Source organism: Falco rusticolus, chromosome 7 (genome assembly GCF_015220075.1).
Source record: "Falco rusticolus isolate bFalRus1 chromosome 7, bFalRus1.pri, whole genome shotgun sequence".
NCBI lineage: Eukaryota > Metazoa > Chordata > Aves > Falconiformes > Falconidae > Falco > Falco rusticolus.
The window spans coordinates 2,259,945-2,273,405 of record NC_051193.1 but is presented as its reverse complement, the minus strand read 5'-3'; the positions used below and the strand labels follow the sequence as shown (position 1 = coordinate 2,273,405).

General features: G+C 55.3%; 1 protein-coding gene across 3 annotated transcripts; it reads right to left on the bottom strand.

Moving 5' to 3' along the window:
- Window positions 1–349: 349 nt before the first annotated feature.
- Window positions 350–8,541, bottom strand: SCAMP5 (secretory carrier membrane protein 5). 3 transcript variants are annotated; one of them, XM_037395677.1, is made up of 8 exons: window positions 7,436–7,569; window positions 7,105–7,200; window positions 6,556–6,633; window positions 6,122–6,250; window positions 3,931–4,087; window positions 3,066–3,167; window positions 2,732–2,849; window positions 350–2,612 (listed from the first exon to the last, which is right to left on the bottom strand). In XM_037395677.1, exons 3-8 carry the CDS (start codon window positions 6,560–6,562, stop codon window positions 2,418–2,420), a joined length of 708 nt encoding a protein of 235 aa, XP_037251574.1. In that variant the 5' UTR covers window positions 6,563–6,633; window positions 7,105–7,200; window positions 7,436–7,569; the 3' UTR covers window positions 350–2,417. The 3 variants fall into 3 exon arrangements, with proteins under 3 accessions (XP_037251574.1, XP_037251572.1, XP_037251573.1); XM_037395675.1 differs by lacking the exons at window positions 7,105–7,200; window positions 7,436–7,569 and adding an exon at window positions 8,428–8,541; XM_037395676.1 differs by lacking the exon at window positions 7,105–7,200.
- Between the last annotated feature and the right edge of the window lie 4,920 nt (window positions 8,542–13,461).

Sequence of the window (13,461 nt, the reverse complement as noted above, 5' to 3'; positions counted from 1 at the left end):
AAGCAGCAAGGCAAGAGGCAGAGGGCTTTGCCTCACCAGCTGCGGGATGTGGAAGGCAATGTGGGACCTCTGTAAAACCCCAAGCAAGCATTCTCTAGTCTGGAGCTGCCTCCTCACCCAGCTGCAGAAACACCCACGCACCAGCTCTCCCACCCTGTGGGCTCCTGTGGGCTCCAGCGGTACTGTCCTTCGATCACAACTGCGGCAGCCCCCACCCAAAGCCGTCACAGATTGGTGTCCTGCCCAGCTTCCACTGGCGGGGCAGGAGGGCTGGAACCACAGGGGCATGTTTCAGTGGTCAGCACTGACACTCACACGTTTAGGAGACACACTGGAGAGGAGGGTTAGATGCTGAAGCAATGTCTGTAAGTTACAGCTTGTTACAGTTATTATTTACGCATCTTATTATAAATGCAAAAGGTGAAGTCACGTAATTCATCATTTCTCAGACATGGATGACAGAGCATGTGATTTGGCATAGTCAGTTTTAGGCTAGCTGTAAATGAATTGCACAATAATTAAACCTGATTAAGTACATAATAGGGTCAGCAAAGGATTACTTTTCTCCTTACATTTTATACATATATATATACACACACACAGACAGGCATTTTATCATTAATTGCATTTTAGTCTTGTCAAGAGACGACTGTCTACTGCAGAATGACTGAAGTGATACCCTTAAAAAGGAAACTATTCTTGGTGTGCTTTGCTGGGAAAGAGAAGTTCCTCCTTGGGGTGATTCTCGTGGCTAGGAGTCACATACAAGCATCACCAGACAGCTAGAGGGATGGGGCGCGAAGGGCTGGGGACTCGCACAGCTCTGGCTAGCTGTGGGCATGAGCGGTGGCACACTAAGCTTGTTGCCTGCAGCAGAGAGGAGATATTTGAGCCAAGGGGCTGGATCAGATTCTGTTTGGGCTGCTTATCTAGGACTTGGAGAGAAAAAATTGGCCTATTTAAAGTGCATTTAGAGTCTGAAAAGCGTCCCTGGGAAGGAGATTTCCCTACTGCTGCCCTGCACTGTCCTGTCAGCTCCCATTTACAAACCAATCTTTTCCAGGGTCTGCTGGTCACCTTCCCCTGCTGCCACAGCCAAAGAGGTGTCAGTCTGAGCTCAGCTGCTCCCCACGAAGGTGCAAGATCATTTATTTAAAGCCCAACATCCCCTAACTGGGCAAGGACTCGGGGCTGACAGGAGCAGGGATTTCTGCACCAGGAAAACCCACGGCCACGTTTCACTGCGGTTTTTAGAAGTGCAAGTGAGCAGGAATCCTTCCCACCAGCCTGGAGGTTTCCTAAAGAGCCTTAAATTAGCTCAAAAGCTAACGGGGACAGATCTTGGCCTCACTATTTACATAGTCAGTGAGACTGGTTGTATGTGCTTGCATACAGAGTGGCAAGATTTGACCTGGAGAATAGGTCCTCTGAGAAACACTGCCAATTTTATAGCTGCTTTTCAAAATAGAAGCCTTAAAAAAAAAAACACAAAAAACACCAGACTCAGGATGCAGAATCTGGAACCGGATGGTTGTATCCACAGGGAAACCCTGTCCTTGCTCCCCAACACATGCACACGCACGCGCACACACACACAGTGCACCGGGGCTCCTGCCCACGGCCACGCACAAATACTGGTCTTCCACGTCAAAATGTAAACTACTCATTTACAATACCACACACTGAGAGAAGTTGTAGATCCTGAGCCAGGGTGTAGATTAGGAATCTCTTGGCTTCCAGCATTATCAACAGCAGCACTGAGGGTTTCTTTCCCTCCCGCCTGCCCCCCCCCCCTTATCTTTTTTTTTAAAACGCTAAATCAGCCAGCCACCTGCTAGTTAAAAAGCAAAAGAAAAGGGAGAATTCCCAGGACTGCTTGCCCTTGTTGAGACAGTGGCAAGTGGCTGGACACTACCAACTGAAAGAGAAAACTCACGCATGTCGTAAACCTGTGGTTTACTGTGGTTCACGGCTTATTCCAAGAGGGGAGATGGGTGCTGGTTGCTATTTTTCTCTTTCCCTTTTGGGGATGGGGGTGTGGGGGTGCTTTTGGCTGATGTAGTTCTAACATACACCTATCACCACAGTAATTAAAAAACCACCACCGTACACTGTTTCACAGGGAAAAAGAAGACACGTGAATGTACACTTACTACCACGCACAACAAGAGCCCTGCAGGTCAACTCATGGCCTCTTCAAAATGAAAAATAAAGGAGAAAAATAAAAGAGCTCAAGACAATAATGGAGGATGGGGGGGGGAAAAAAATCCAAAATGATCTCGTTACAAAGAATGGGAAAAGAACTGTTATGGTACACTCCGACTTTCTGAAATAGCTGCAGAAACTCGGCCCAGCCTTCTTCCTCCTCCTCCTCCCTTCCCCCCCAGATCTTTCGCCAGAGGACAAAGTCCTGCTGCTCACATCTCGTTGGAGTAGGTGTAGTTTGGGGTGGCCGAGTACTGCGTCTCGTGCTGCATCATGGCCCCCTGCGCCGCCCCCATGGCCGCGTTCTGTGCTGCCTGCTGGACGTGGGGGTTCTTCCATGCCCCCGTGGTCCACTCCTCCTGAGCTTTGCTGAAGCTCCCACCACTCCCCCGGTAAAACTTATGCACCTGTAGCAGGTTGGAAAGAGAAAATCCAGAGGCACTGAGCAACTGCAGCTCACACTGACCGTCCAGGGTAGCAGCGAGGGCTCCCTGAAGCAACGCAGCACCCCTCTCTCCCCCTGTACCATAGTGAGAGCGATGAAGGAGAAGACTGCCATCCCTGTGAACAGGACGGTGGGGATCAGCATCACCACGGCTGACCCCACATTGGTCCCAAAGAAGGAAATCGCTGCAATCCAGCCACTGCAAGGAGATCAAAACAACCATTCAGCAGCTTGGGGGCTTTCCCGGCTGGCTCTGCACACCGCAGCCTGCCAGCATCCCTCCCAGCTCCTCAAACCATCTTCCCCAAGGTGAGAAGCTACTAAAGCACTGAGGACTTTAAAACACCCAGAGGCCACAGCACCGGCACAATGGTGATTGTCCCTGCACCCAACACAAGAGCAGCATCTTTCTTACCAGACACCCCAGCCAGGGATTCCCACCGCCTGGATAATGCTGATCACCAGCTGGGCCATGAAGGTGAAGAAGAAGGCCATGAAGCTGAAGGAACTGTCTGTCCTGCAAAAGAACGCTCAGTCACTCCGTACCTCTCCACCCCTGCTGCTCTGCAAGGGAAAGGAGATGCTCCCACATCTCGGACTCTTTCAGGGCAGAAGTGGCTGTGGTTTAGTGAGAGGGTGGTGAGAAGCGGAGCTGCCTGCAGACAGCAGGCATCAGAGAAAAACTAAAGGCAAGGGAGAAACTGCGGGAGGCTGAAGGTAGTGAAGGGGCACCTGGGAAAGCCACGGGGCATCAGACCCTCCCCATGGCTCAGCCAGCTCTGCGCATCAGGCGAGAGGGCATCTGTGTTCGGACACAGCTCTCAGCTCATGCTACCCTACCATGAAACTCAACTGTCCCCCACCGCGAATAAATATGTCCCCAGTTTTCTAGATCTGGGGACACTGCACTGGGGAGTGACCTCAGCAGCACGGATAATCCATACAAGCACCTCGAGGACTTGTGGAAAAATACAAAAGAAGCCTCAAGGATGGGCAGGAAGGGAGGGAAAGGTGGCACCCCCATTGCATCCTCACCGATCCCCCCAACGCTGCACAGAGGCTCACGTAGGGCGTCTTTGTATCACATGGTTGGGGCTTTGGCCCTCAGGAAATTCCAAATTCTTGCTTTGAAGGTTAGAAAGTTAAAGGGCTAGATGGAAAGAGCGGAAATTCCCCCAAATATTCAGGCAGTGCCCCAAGCTAAGCACTAACCATTTAGGGGAAAAAAAAAAACCCAAACCAAAAAACATGAGAAGCCAGGCTCAGGTGTGACCACTTACTTGAAAGCTTTGTAAATAGGTCTAAACCAGCAGACATAGGAGCAGGGCGTAAAGAGAATGAGCCAGAGAATTGCCAGTCCAAAATTAACAGCTCCACCGCCTCCAATCAGCCATGCGAGGCAGCCAACGAGATTCACCGCCAAGGTGATGCTGTTCACTGCAAACACACACACACACACAGAGGGAGCAGAGTAGCGTGTACGCAAGGACGTCAGTGCAATATGAGACCCCAACCCCAGGGATGCCCATGCGGGGCTGACCTCCAGCGGGTTTGGCCAGCAGTGTGTTACCCTAGCCAGAATGCCCTTAAGCCGGCTGAGTCTGGAGAGCGTCGCCAGGCTGGCTCAGCCAAAGGAGGTCTAACCTCAGCTGAGGAGCAAGAGGAAAAAAAAATAAAAATATATCACTCAGAGTTGTAATGTCTTAAGCAGGTCCAGGGCTCATGGGGCTCTGAGGACAGGGAAGAGCCACATCCTCCTGCTAGCAGCAAGCCGGGGCACATTTCCACCAACAGAAGAAAACTGGAGGAATCAAAGTGAAGCTTCCTCACTTGTCTCCAGCTACAGTTTTGCAGAAGGAGCTTGTGCTAGTGCTCCCCGAGCATCACTGAGAGCTGAAGTCCTGAACTCCTGGCCCCCGCCTCGCCAGTTCAGGGGGGTGCATGTTTGTTTCTCCCACCCCTGCTTGGGGTTACACAATACAAGGGCTATTACTATGAAGCCCAGCTTAGCAGACACAGGACAAAGCAGAGGAGGCTCATCTGCATTCTGACGCCTCTGATTTTTGAGAATGATTCATTATTTCAACGAGAATTAAAACCCTCCCACCACTGCCTGCAAGAGAGCTGCAGCTGGCAAGAAAGACAGCTCAGTCGGCTGGGCTGACCGGGCACTCGCTGCTCCCGGAGCCCCCAAGGACATGAGGGAACTTTTCAGCCTCGCGTGTGGCTGGGTGTTTGCGGGGGAGCTGGGGAGAAAACAATCCAGAGAGGAGCTCCAGAGACAGAAACCAAGACACAGGCGACTGGCTCAGAGCGCTGGTGCTTGTGCTGTGGGAGAGGCTGGAGCAAGAACTGAGCTCTATTAAATTAAGAGCGAGAACAGCCAGATGGGGATGGGGAGGGAGTTGAACAGCCCCAAGACAGCTTCCCCAGGGAAGCACAGTTTTATTTTCTTCCCCTTTCATAGGCAAGCTATGCTAACCCTCCTGACACGATGGGGGAAGTTACCCCAGGGTCACCTTCCCAATGGGACGCAGCCCCCAAAAGCCGGAGCGAGGCACCACCCCAGGGGTGCCAGCCTGGTGCTGTGCCGAGAGCAGAAGCACCCGACCTCTCTGCTGTCAGCTCAGCTCGTAACCTGCCTCCAAAGTACAAGGCACTCCCTGGGCACTGATGCTCCCAGCGTTCAGGGAAAACACCTATTAAGGAACTAAGTTCTTCTAAAAAGAAATAAAACGGTGCCAGCTTGCCCTGAACCACGCACATTTCCACGTATGGCAGGGTGTGATCTGTCCCTCTGGCTCTTCTCCCCACCTGGGGCTGGTAAGGAAGAGAGATCCAGGCTAGTTTTAAGAGTTAGAAGATGGCAACAGCCCTGTTAGCACAGCACGGCACACAGAGGCATGCAAGAGGAACAGGCAGGACCTTTGAGGGAAGCCTTGGGCTCCCACATTTTGGGGAGCAGGCACACCAGCCCTCCAGTCCAAGCAGCATCTTGGCCTTGGGCCGCTGCCGAAGGACTTGCAAGGAGCTTGGGGTGGCAGAGAAAGCCCTTCCCCTGCCCAGCCACCAAACAAAGCCAGCGGAAGGTTGGCACCTCTCCTCTCCTGGGGCACAAGGCCAGCAGCTGAGCGAGATGGAGAGGGGAGTAAATCCTTTCGGAGGAGGAGGAGGTGCGGGTTCAGAGCTGTCTCCTCGCAGTGGACTCCAGTGGGATGTCAGGGTCACCACCGATGGCCCTTGGACACTAAGCCAGCTCCAGCCTCCTGGAGCTGGTAGGGCTGAAACCCAAGGGATGCTGCAGCCCATGTCCCATGCCTGAGGAGTTTGAACAGGAGACACCAAGGCCTGGAGGGGCAGAAGGACTTCCTCTGATCTTGCTCTGCTCTTTCAGCCCATGACTTCCAGAGCAGCTGCCTTCAGAGAGGCGAATGCAAACCTGCCCCAGCCCTTCCCCGCCCAGCGACTCACGCATCCAGAGGTAGTAAAGCCGTTTGGCCATGGTACGGTGCTGCGGTGGGATCTCCGCATCGAAGTCCTGGTAGAAACATGGCTTCAAGGGGATGAACTTCGGCAGGGGAGGGAAGTTGTTCACTTTTTCTGCAATAAAAAGTTTCACCAGCATTGGGCACTGCACAGAGCTGCACATAGGTCAAGAGGCTTCCTAATTATTCTTGTTCAGCCCCAGGAATTGAGTTTCATGCAGGAATTAAGGATTTCCCCTTGTTACCACCACCAACCCACAGAAAAGCATCAAGACAAATTTAGCCCCCACTGGCCACATGGATCCTGCAAGTGTGGACACCTGCAACCCCATTGGGGACTAATAATGTGATATTATGGCCAGTAACATCCCAGATGGGCTTCAGAGGCAAGGAGCAGCCCCACCATGGACCCCCCAATACCTGCCATGCCGGCACACGCTCAGCCTTTCCGTTCCGCAGGAAAAGTAGGGGGGAAAAAACCCAGCAGCTTTATCAAAGCTGGAGGAAAACAAGAGAAAAAGTGATACGAAGTGGTCAGGTACCTCCCTGAAGAGCCTTCACCTTCCTCCCCACTCCAAAATAGTTCAAGGACAGTGCTATAAGAAAGCAGTTTGCTTTATTTACACGGACGCTCTACACTATTCACACATCCAGGCTTACCGCTGGCACCTGGCTGGTAGCAGAATAAATCCCAGCTCCTACGGCCCGAGGCTTATGCACCAGTTAAGGCAGAAGATTAAGAGAAGATCCAGTGATGTGAGGCAGAGCACGGGCTTAGCCTCCCACTCCCAACTGACCTACATCCAGCCCCAGAAGAGGGACCAGGCTGGATGGCAGGGGAAGGGACATGGCCCCCTGAGCAATGGGGCAGCTGTGGACAGTTTGAAATCCTCAGGTTTATTACCTGTCCCAAAACTTTTTTTTTTTTTCATTTTTGTTTTTGCAAAGAGCTCCAGCACAGGGAACTACCTGGCTGCATCCTGATGGCATCGCAGCTCCCATCTCTGCAAGCCTAAGCCAGAAACCAGGCCAAAAGGGAGCAGGGAAATTGGCTGAAAATATCAGCTGGAAAAAAAAATAATCAGTTGTGATTGTCACTAATGAGTCACCTGAGTGCTGGCTTAATGATTAGTCACATCACTTGGCACCTTGCAGGTGGGAGAGGTGGGGAGCTTAGCATCCCAGGACAGTCCCAGACCATGCCATACTCATGCAGTGAAAATTAAGCAAAATTAAAGCAAAAATTAAGAGCTGAAGTTTTAAATATAAGCGTGAAGACAGCCACTCTGCATATCCTCACCTGCCTGCTAGCTCTGCCTCCAGGTTTTGCCCTCTCCCAGGCAACCTCGGGCAGAGGAATGGCAGCAGCAAACGTGTCTCTCATGATGGGGGTCCCAGGGGTCAACGCTTTGGGCTTTCCGGAGGGTTTGAGGGTCCCTGCCTGGGCAAAACCATCACCCAACGCCAGACACCGGCCAGGCAAAGCAGACTCGCGTGGCTCACCGGCATACCGTCTCCCAACATCCGACGGCAGCCCACGGATGACTCCATCCCCTGGGCGCTATAAATACGAGCCGCCTGCCTGCGCGGTGACGTCTCGCGGCAGGGCTGGGTGACACGGCCCCCGCACATGTGCCGGGAGCGGGGACATGCGGCCGGGTGTGCCCCCCGGCACGACACCTGCTCCGGCACTGCAGCACCTTGGCCAAAACAAAGGGGGCTGGCCAAGCTGGGGGGGCTGCCGCAGAACTGGGGGAGGGCTGCTGTCCGAGGGGGGCTTTTACAATATGGGGAGGGCTTGCGAACCGGGGGGGTGGGGGGGTGGGGGGGGCTACTGCAATGCAATGGGGGGGACGGTAACCCCGAGGGGAAACCCCAGCACCCTCTCCGTGCCTGGGGTGCCAGCCCCCCGCGTGCTGCTCGGGGGTGGTGGGGAGGGCAAGCAGGGCTCGGCCGCGGCGCCCATCGCCCCCCGGGGGTTTCCACGGGCCAAGGGCTCCGTGCCCCACGCACGCCTCCCGTCCCCCCCGCCCCGAAACCGGGCGCGGGCCTCCCGCAGCTGCCTGGCGAGGGGACAACGGCGGCCCGCCTCACGCCCGGTCCCCGCGGGCAGGGATCGGCACCCACGCGGGTGCGGGCAGCCCCGGGGGCGCCTCCACGTCGCGCAGCTCCCCCCCCAACGCGTGGGGTGCAGACCGGGGGTCGGTGCAGAAGGCGGTCGTCCCCCTCGGGGGCAGCATCCGCCCGCCCCCCCCACCCCGAGGCAGCCCGCCCCCCGGCCCCGGGGCTCACCCGCCTGGCGTGGCGTGACCCGACCCGTCCCGCGGCGGGTGGCGGCGGCCGCCCGCCCGCCTGGCGCTGCTCCTGCCGCAGCGGCCGCGATCTCGCGAGACTGCGGCGCCGCCGCCGGCCCCACTATGGGCAGCCCCGAGATCTCGCGAGAACAGCCTCTGCCGCTGTCCAGGGTCCTGCTGCCGCCGGCGGGGAGGGGCGGGGCCGCCGAAAGGGGGCGGGGCTCCTATAGGGTTGGGGGGCTCTATGGGTGGGAAGGGCTCTATTGAGGGGGGGGAGCTCTACGGAGCAGGGGTACAGTAATCCCTCCGTGGGGCAGACCCTCTATTGAGCATGGGTATGGGAAGCTCCACGTGGATAGGAGGAGAGCCTCTATGGGGCAGGGGAGACCCTCTATGGGGCAGGGGCTCTGGGGGACAGAGCAGGCAGGGGTCAGTGCAGGCTGCCTGTACCCAGGAGGCTAAGTCTGAGCCTGCAGGTCCCACGGGCAGGACCAAATTTAGGGCACCCCATGTCCACACCCTGCTGTGCTCCTGGCCGGGTTCCTGCAGAGCCAGTATCTGCCCACAGTGCCCTGCTCTGTGTCACTGCTGTCGCACTGTCCCCGCAGAATTACACAGTGCTTTGGGACTACTACTACTTTTTAAGTCACCTTACTCACCCTTTAGCCAAGCACAACAGAGCTGCAGCAGCAGTAATGGGCACACGCAGCTCACACATGTCTATGCATGCCTGGGGGCTTTGTAGCCCGTGCCCTGCAAAGCCCACTGGAGCCGTGCTCACAGGTGGCTGTTAGCCATCGCCTGCAAGCAGCATCAGGGAAGTTGGTATTTTAATGAGAAAACAGTCTAAAAAACCCCCAGGCGCTGCAGCAAGTGTGCTGGCAATACAACGGGAGCCATTTCTCCCTCTGGGTTGCCACCAGTCCTGCTGCCAGGGCTGCTGGAGGAGCTGCTGTGCTGCTGTTGTTCCCTCTCTCAGCCCAGCCGTGCAGCTGCAGGGCTGCTCGCTGGAATGTCAAAAATCCCACATCACTGCTTCCAAGAGCAGGAAGTTTCCCGCTGTCCAAGACAGGCCTGAAGCCACTGTCCCCACCACCCTGCCTGGGTTCCCATGGTGGTCTGCCTCACACCCAGTGCTGCTCCGGGCAGTAATTAATTAATGGCCCACACGAAGGGCAGAAGATATCTTGATTGTTTTTGTCAGCAATGCCAAGGCTGGGATGCAAAGGGCAGGGGAAGGGACTGGATTAACTCACAGGTGGGCTAGAACAGGGACAAAAAGCTCCTAAAGCGGACATAAATCCCATATCAGCCTGAGAACTCCAACCAACATGAGGAGGACTCTAAGCAGGGTCCCTTGTCCTCAGTGTCATCACAAGGAGCCCTGTGCAAATCGCTTGGGCCTCCTGCCTCGGTGGTTGTGAGCATGTCGGTGCAGTGTCATGGAAACAGCTTTATTTGACAATTAAATCACCCTCCCTTCCCAGGGTCCAACCTCCAGCATCGGCATACGGTCATGCTTTATCGGGCATGGAGGAGAGCATCCCACTGTGGGAATGTGTGCAGGGCAGGGAAGCAGCTAAATCTCTTTTTACACCAGTGAGCCCTGGTCACCAAACACCCTTGGCAGATGAACAGCATCGCTCTGTGGGAACGCTAGGAAGGAAACCTGGCAGAAACAGGGAAAATGCCCATTTCACAGATGGTAAAATAGAGGGAAGCAGGAAAAATAGCATGCCACACACGACCCCATATCTGGGGACCCAGCTGTCCACTCTAAGCACCCTCTGGGTCTTGGACCTGGAGTTGTTGTCCCCTGCAGAGAGTGGGACCCCTGTGCATCCAGCTCCATCCCCTGCATGACAGCAGCAGAGCAAGGGGAAGAACATGAAGAGCAAGGGGGGAAGGGGACAGACATGGCTGTGGATCCCCACTCTTGCCAAGCACCACTGCTCACCCATGTGCGAGACCTCACGGGGGTGCTCTGAGACTTGGAGTGCTGTGCCAGCTCTGCCTCACTGCCCTGCCTGCAGGCACTGAGCACCCCGGGGATCTGGGGCTGGCCACAGCGCCCACCCCCACTCCCTGGGGAAGATGCCTTTGCAGACTCAGCTCAGTCCCAATTTTACCACAGATGGGCCACAAGATCCCTCCCCTGGGCCCAGGACCACAGGGACTTCTTTGCGTCCCTTATTTCACATCTCATGAGCTTTCTCTCAGCCAGATTTGCTCCCAACCTGCTTCTTTGCCTGCCTCAGCTCCCCCAGCACCTTCCCATCTCACTGAGGCTTTGAGGATGGCCAACCGCAGAGCTGCCCCACCACCACATTTCCATCTGCCTGCAGGCTTTACAAGAAGAGATATTCAGAAATGAAATGGATGTGTGCTCCCCTTGCTCGTCAGGACGGCCAGGGAGCCAAGCAGATGCCAGGGCAGGGTAAGAACCTCACTGCCCATGCTGCACTACATAAGCAGGGCAGGCTGGGCAGGTTCAACCAAAAGTCCACGTCGACCAGCAAGTTCCCAGCGAACAAACAGCTTCAAAGGCAAGCCATGAAGTCAATTTACAGGTCGGGTCTAGGGGTCAGCCCATGGGCTGGAGTCCAGACCAGCAGAGATCAGACATAAGGACAGCTACAACTGACCTAGAGACCAGCTACATCATAGTTCAGACTGGGACTGAGTTGAGCTGAAATAGAGTTCCTGCACCATGGGCAGGGTGTGGGTGTGGGGTCCCAGGTGGGACTGGTCAGGACCATTAGGGTTTATTAAGCCCTCAGGGCCCTTATGATGTCCCTATGCTTGCTGTGCTGGAGCTTTGCAAAGGAACTTCTTTTACTGCCTGCCCCACTCAAAACGAGAATTGTCTGTTATTTTCTGTTTATGGTAAGAGCAAGGGACTTCCCTTGCTGGCTCACTTAGCAGGGAGCTGGTGCTACCAAAGGATACTCCTAGTGTTCCTCTAGCATCTCAAGACAGCCCCTGCAGGCCGGGCAGCTGGAGGTTGCATCATCTGGAGGCTGATCCTGGGAAGCAGTGGCCCCTGGACCTTAGTTAAGATCAGAGCAGGGGATCCCTGCAGCTGTGGCACGCTGGGGGTCCATCTGCGTACACCCCCCGACCCTGTCCTGGGGCTGCAATCAGCTTGGGCATCAGCCTGCTGCCAAGTGCAATGTGATGAGCACCTGAGACCTGAGCCGGGGCCGATGTGACGCAGAGATGGAGGGTGGCGCTGAGACTTTCCTTGTATCAGATGCTTTGACTTTCCGACCCACTCCCATGCAGGGCCGCCTTGGATGACAGAAAATACAGAGAGGGCAGGTGGAGGACAGGGGCTCAGGTTACTGCTCCTGTCCAGCTGCCCTCCTGTCTATTAAGAATATGTTTCTGGGCTTTTTCCCCGCTTTTCCAGGCTTGGCTAGGGCTGTTGTCAGCTCTGGCTCCATGCCATTCCCTGCAGCCCTCTCCATCCCCACCACTGCCAGCCCTCCCCTCTCGGCTCCCCTTCCAAACTTACACCTCCTGTGGGGTCAGAGCCAGGCAAGAGGGTCCTGCAGGGAAGGGGGACAACCCCCCCCCCCCCCCAGCCCTGTAGGGTGCTGGCAGCCCATAGCACTGGGATGTGGGATGCTCAGAGAGAAACCATAGTGGGGAAAAGGGGGAAGAAACCAGTCCCTGGGTCCCACTGTGACTGGAGTGGATGCTCAGAACAGACAGACAATACGCAGGGTGTAATTGCTTTGTTCTTATTTCTTTTCCTTTCCTGCCTTTACCATTTACCTCTTCTCCATTTTAAATGACTCCCCATCTTTCCCAATGTTTTTTTTTCCCAGTCCCCCCCAGGCTAGGGCTGTCTGTGCCTTTGTCCCCCCATTCTCACTCTCCATCCTCTCCCATCCTGTTGTTTGCTGCGGCTGAGCTCATTTCAGCTATTCCTTCACTTGGAATAACCGATCCACTCTGTTGTCCTCCAACAAATAAGCTGACAGGCCAATGAATAGCTTCAGATGGCAATTAGCAATGGAGTTGCTAATAATGAATTTCATTTACATTTTAAGCACTGCAGAGGGAAAGCAAGACCCTGTCATGAATGCCCCCCTGCCGCAGCCTTTGCCTTGGGGGGAGGGCACCCTCCGCAGCCCTCTGAGGGATGCAGAAAGGCTTGGCTGTGATTGCACCTCGTCTGCCTCCATTTCAGAGGCTGCAATAAGCAGAGTTTGTTAAGCAGCAATTAGAGGTGGGGGGTGGGAGAAGCTGCTGCTGCTTCCATCATGCGATGGGTAGGGAAGGCACCCTGATGGCACAAAAAATGGGCCACAGGAGGCAGGAGCTGGTTCTGGGCCAGGAAAGAAGGGTTGGGTGGCTCACCCAGCAGTAGGGACTCATCCGGCTGCAGGCTCGGCACTGAGCAGCACTGGCTCGCCTGGAGCCTTGGTGCCATCAGCCCGCGGTGGCCACGTAACCCTCCTGTGCCAGTGGTGGCTGTTTGAACACCTGAATAGCGACTCGGAGGGATTTCTCAGCTCCCTCGACTGCACACACTCTGCAAATGGTTGCTAAAATCTTTCCTGATTATTTTCCTAGGGTTTTAGCATCTTTTGAAGGCAGCAGTTTCCCTGAGAGGCTTAATCCATCCCTGCCTGCCTGAGGAAGGAGCCAAGCACCTTCTGTAAGGATGCCTCAAGTAGTCATCAAGCAGAAGGGGGGGGAAATGACATTGTTTTGTCCCATATGAGTGAGGGATTCATGGTGGAAGGACAGCAACCAGGCATGCTTGCTACTGCAGAGTGCTGGGTGGGACTTGGGGGGTGCTCAAAGCCTGAATCTGCCACCGGTGCTGGGGGTGAGTCTGGGGTCATGGTGGGCCCTGCCTCAGTTTCCCCCTCTGTGCCAAAGGGGCCTCATGGGGCATTAGCTGGGTTGGAAAAAGATGCTTTCCATCCCTTGGATTTTCCAATGAAGCGGGGCACTGCTCTTAGCTGGAGCATCCCATCCCACACTGGTGCTGTCCTCCCCTCACCTGCAGACCCCC

Coding starts and splice junctions, on each gene's coding strand:
- SCAMP5 (XM_037395675.1), bottom strand. Junction 4,088..6,121: donor GCTTTACTACCTCTGGATGC/GTGAGTCGCTGG, acceptor GTGTGTTTGCAG/TGAACAGCATCACCTTGGCG. Junction 3,168..3,930: donor CCTATTTACAAAGCTTTCAA/GTAAGTGGTCAC, acceptor GTTCTTTTGCAG/GACAGACAGTTCCTTCAGCT.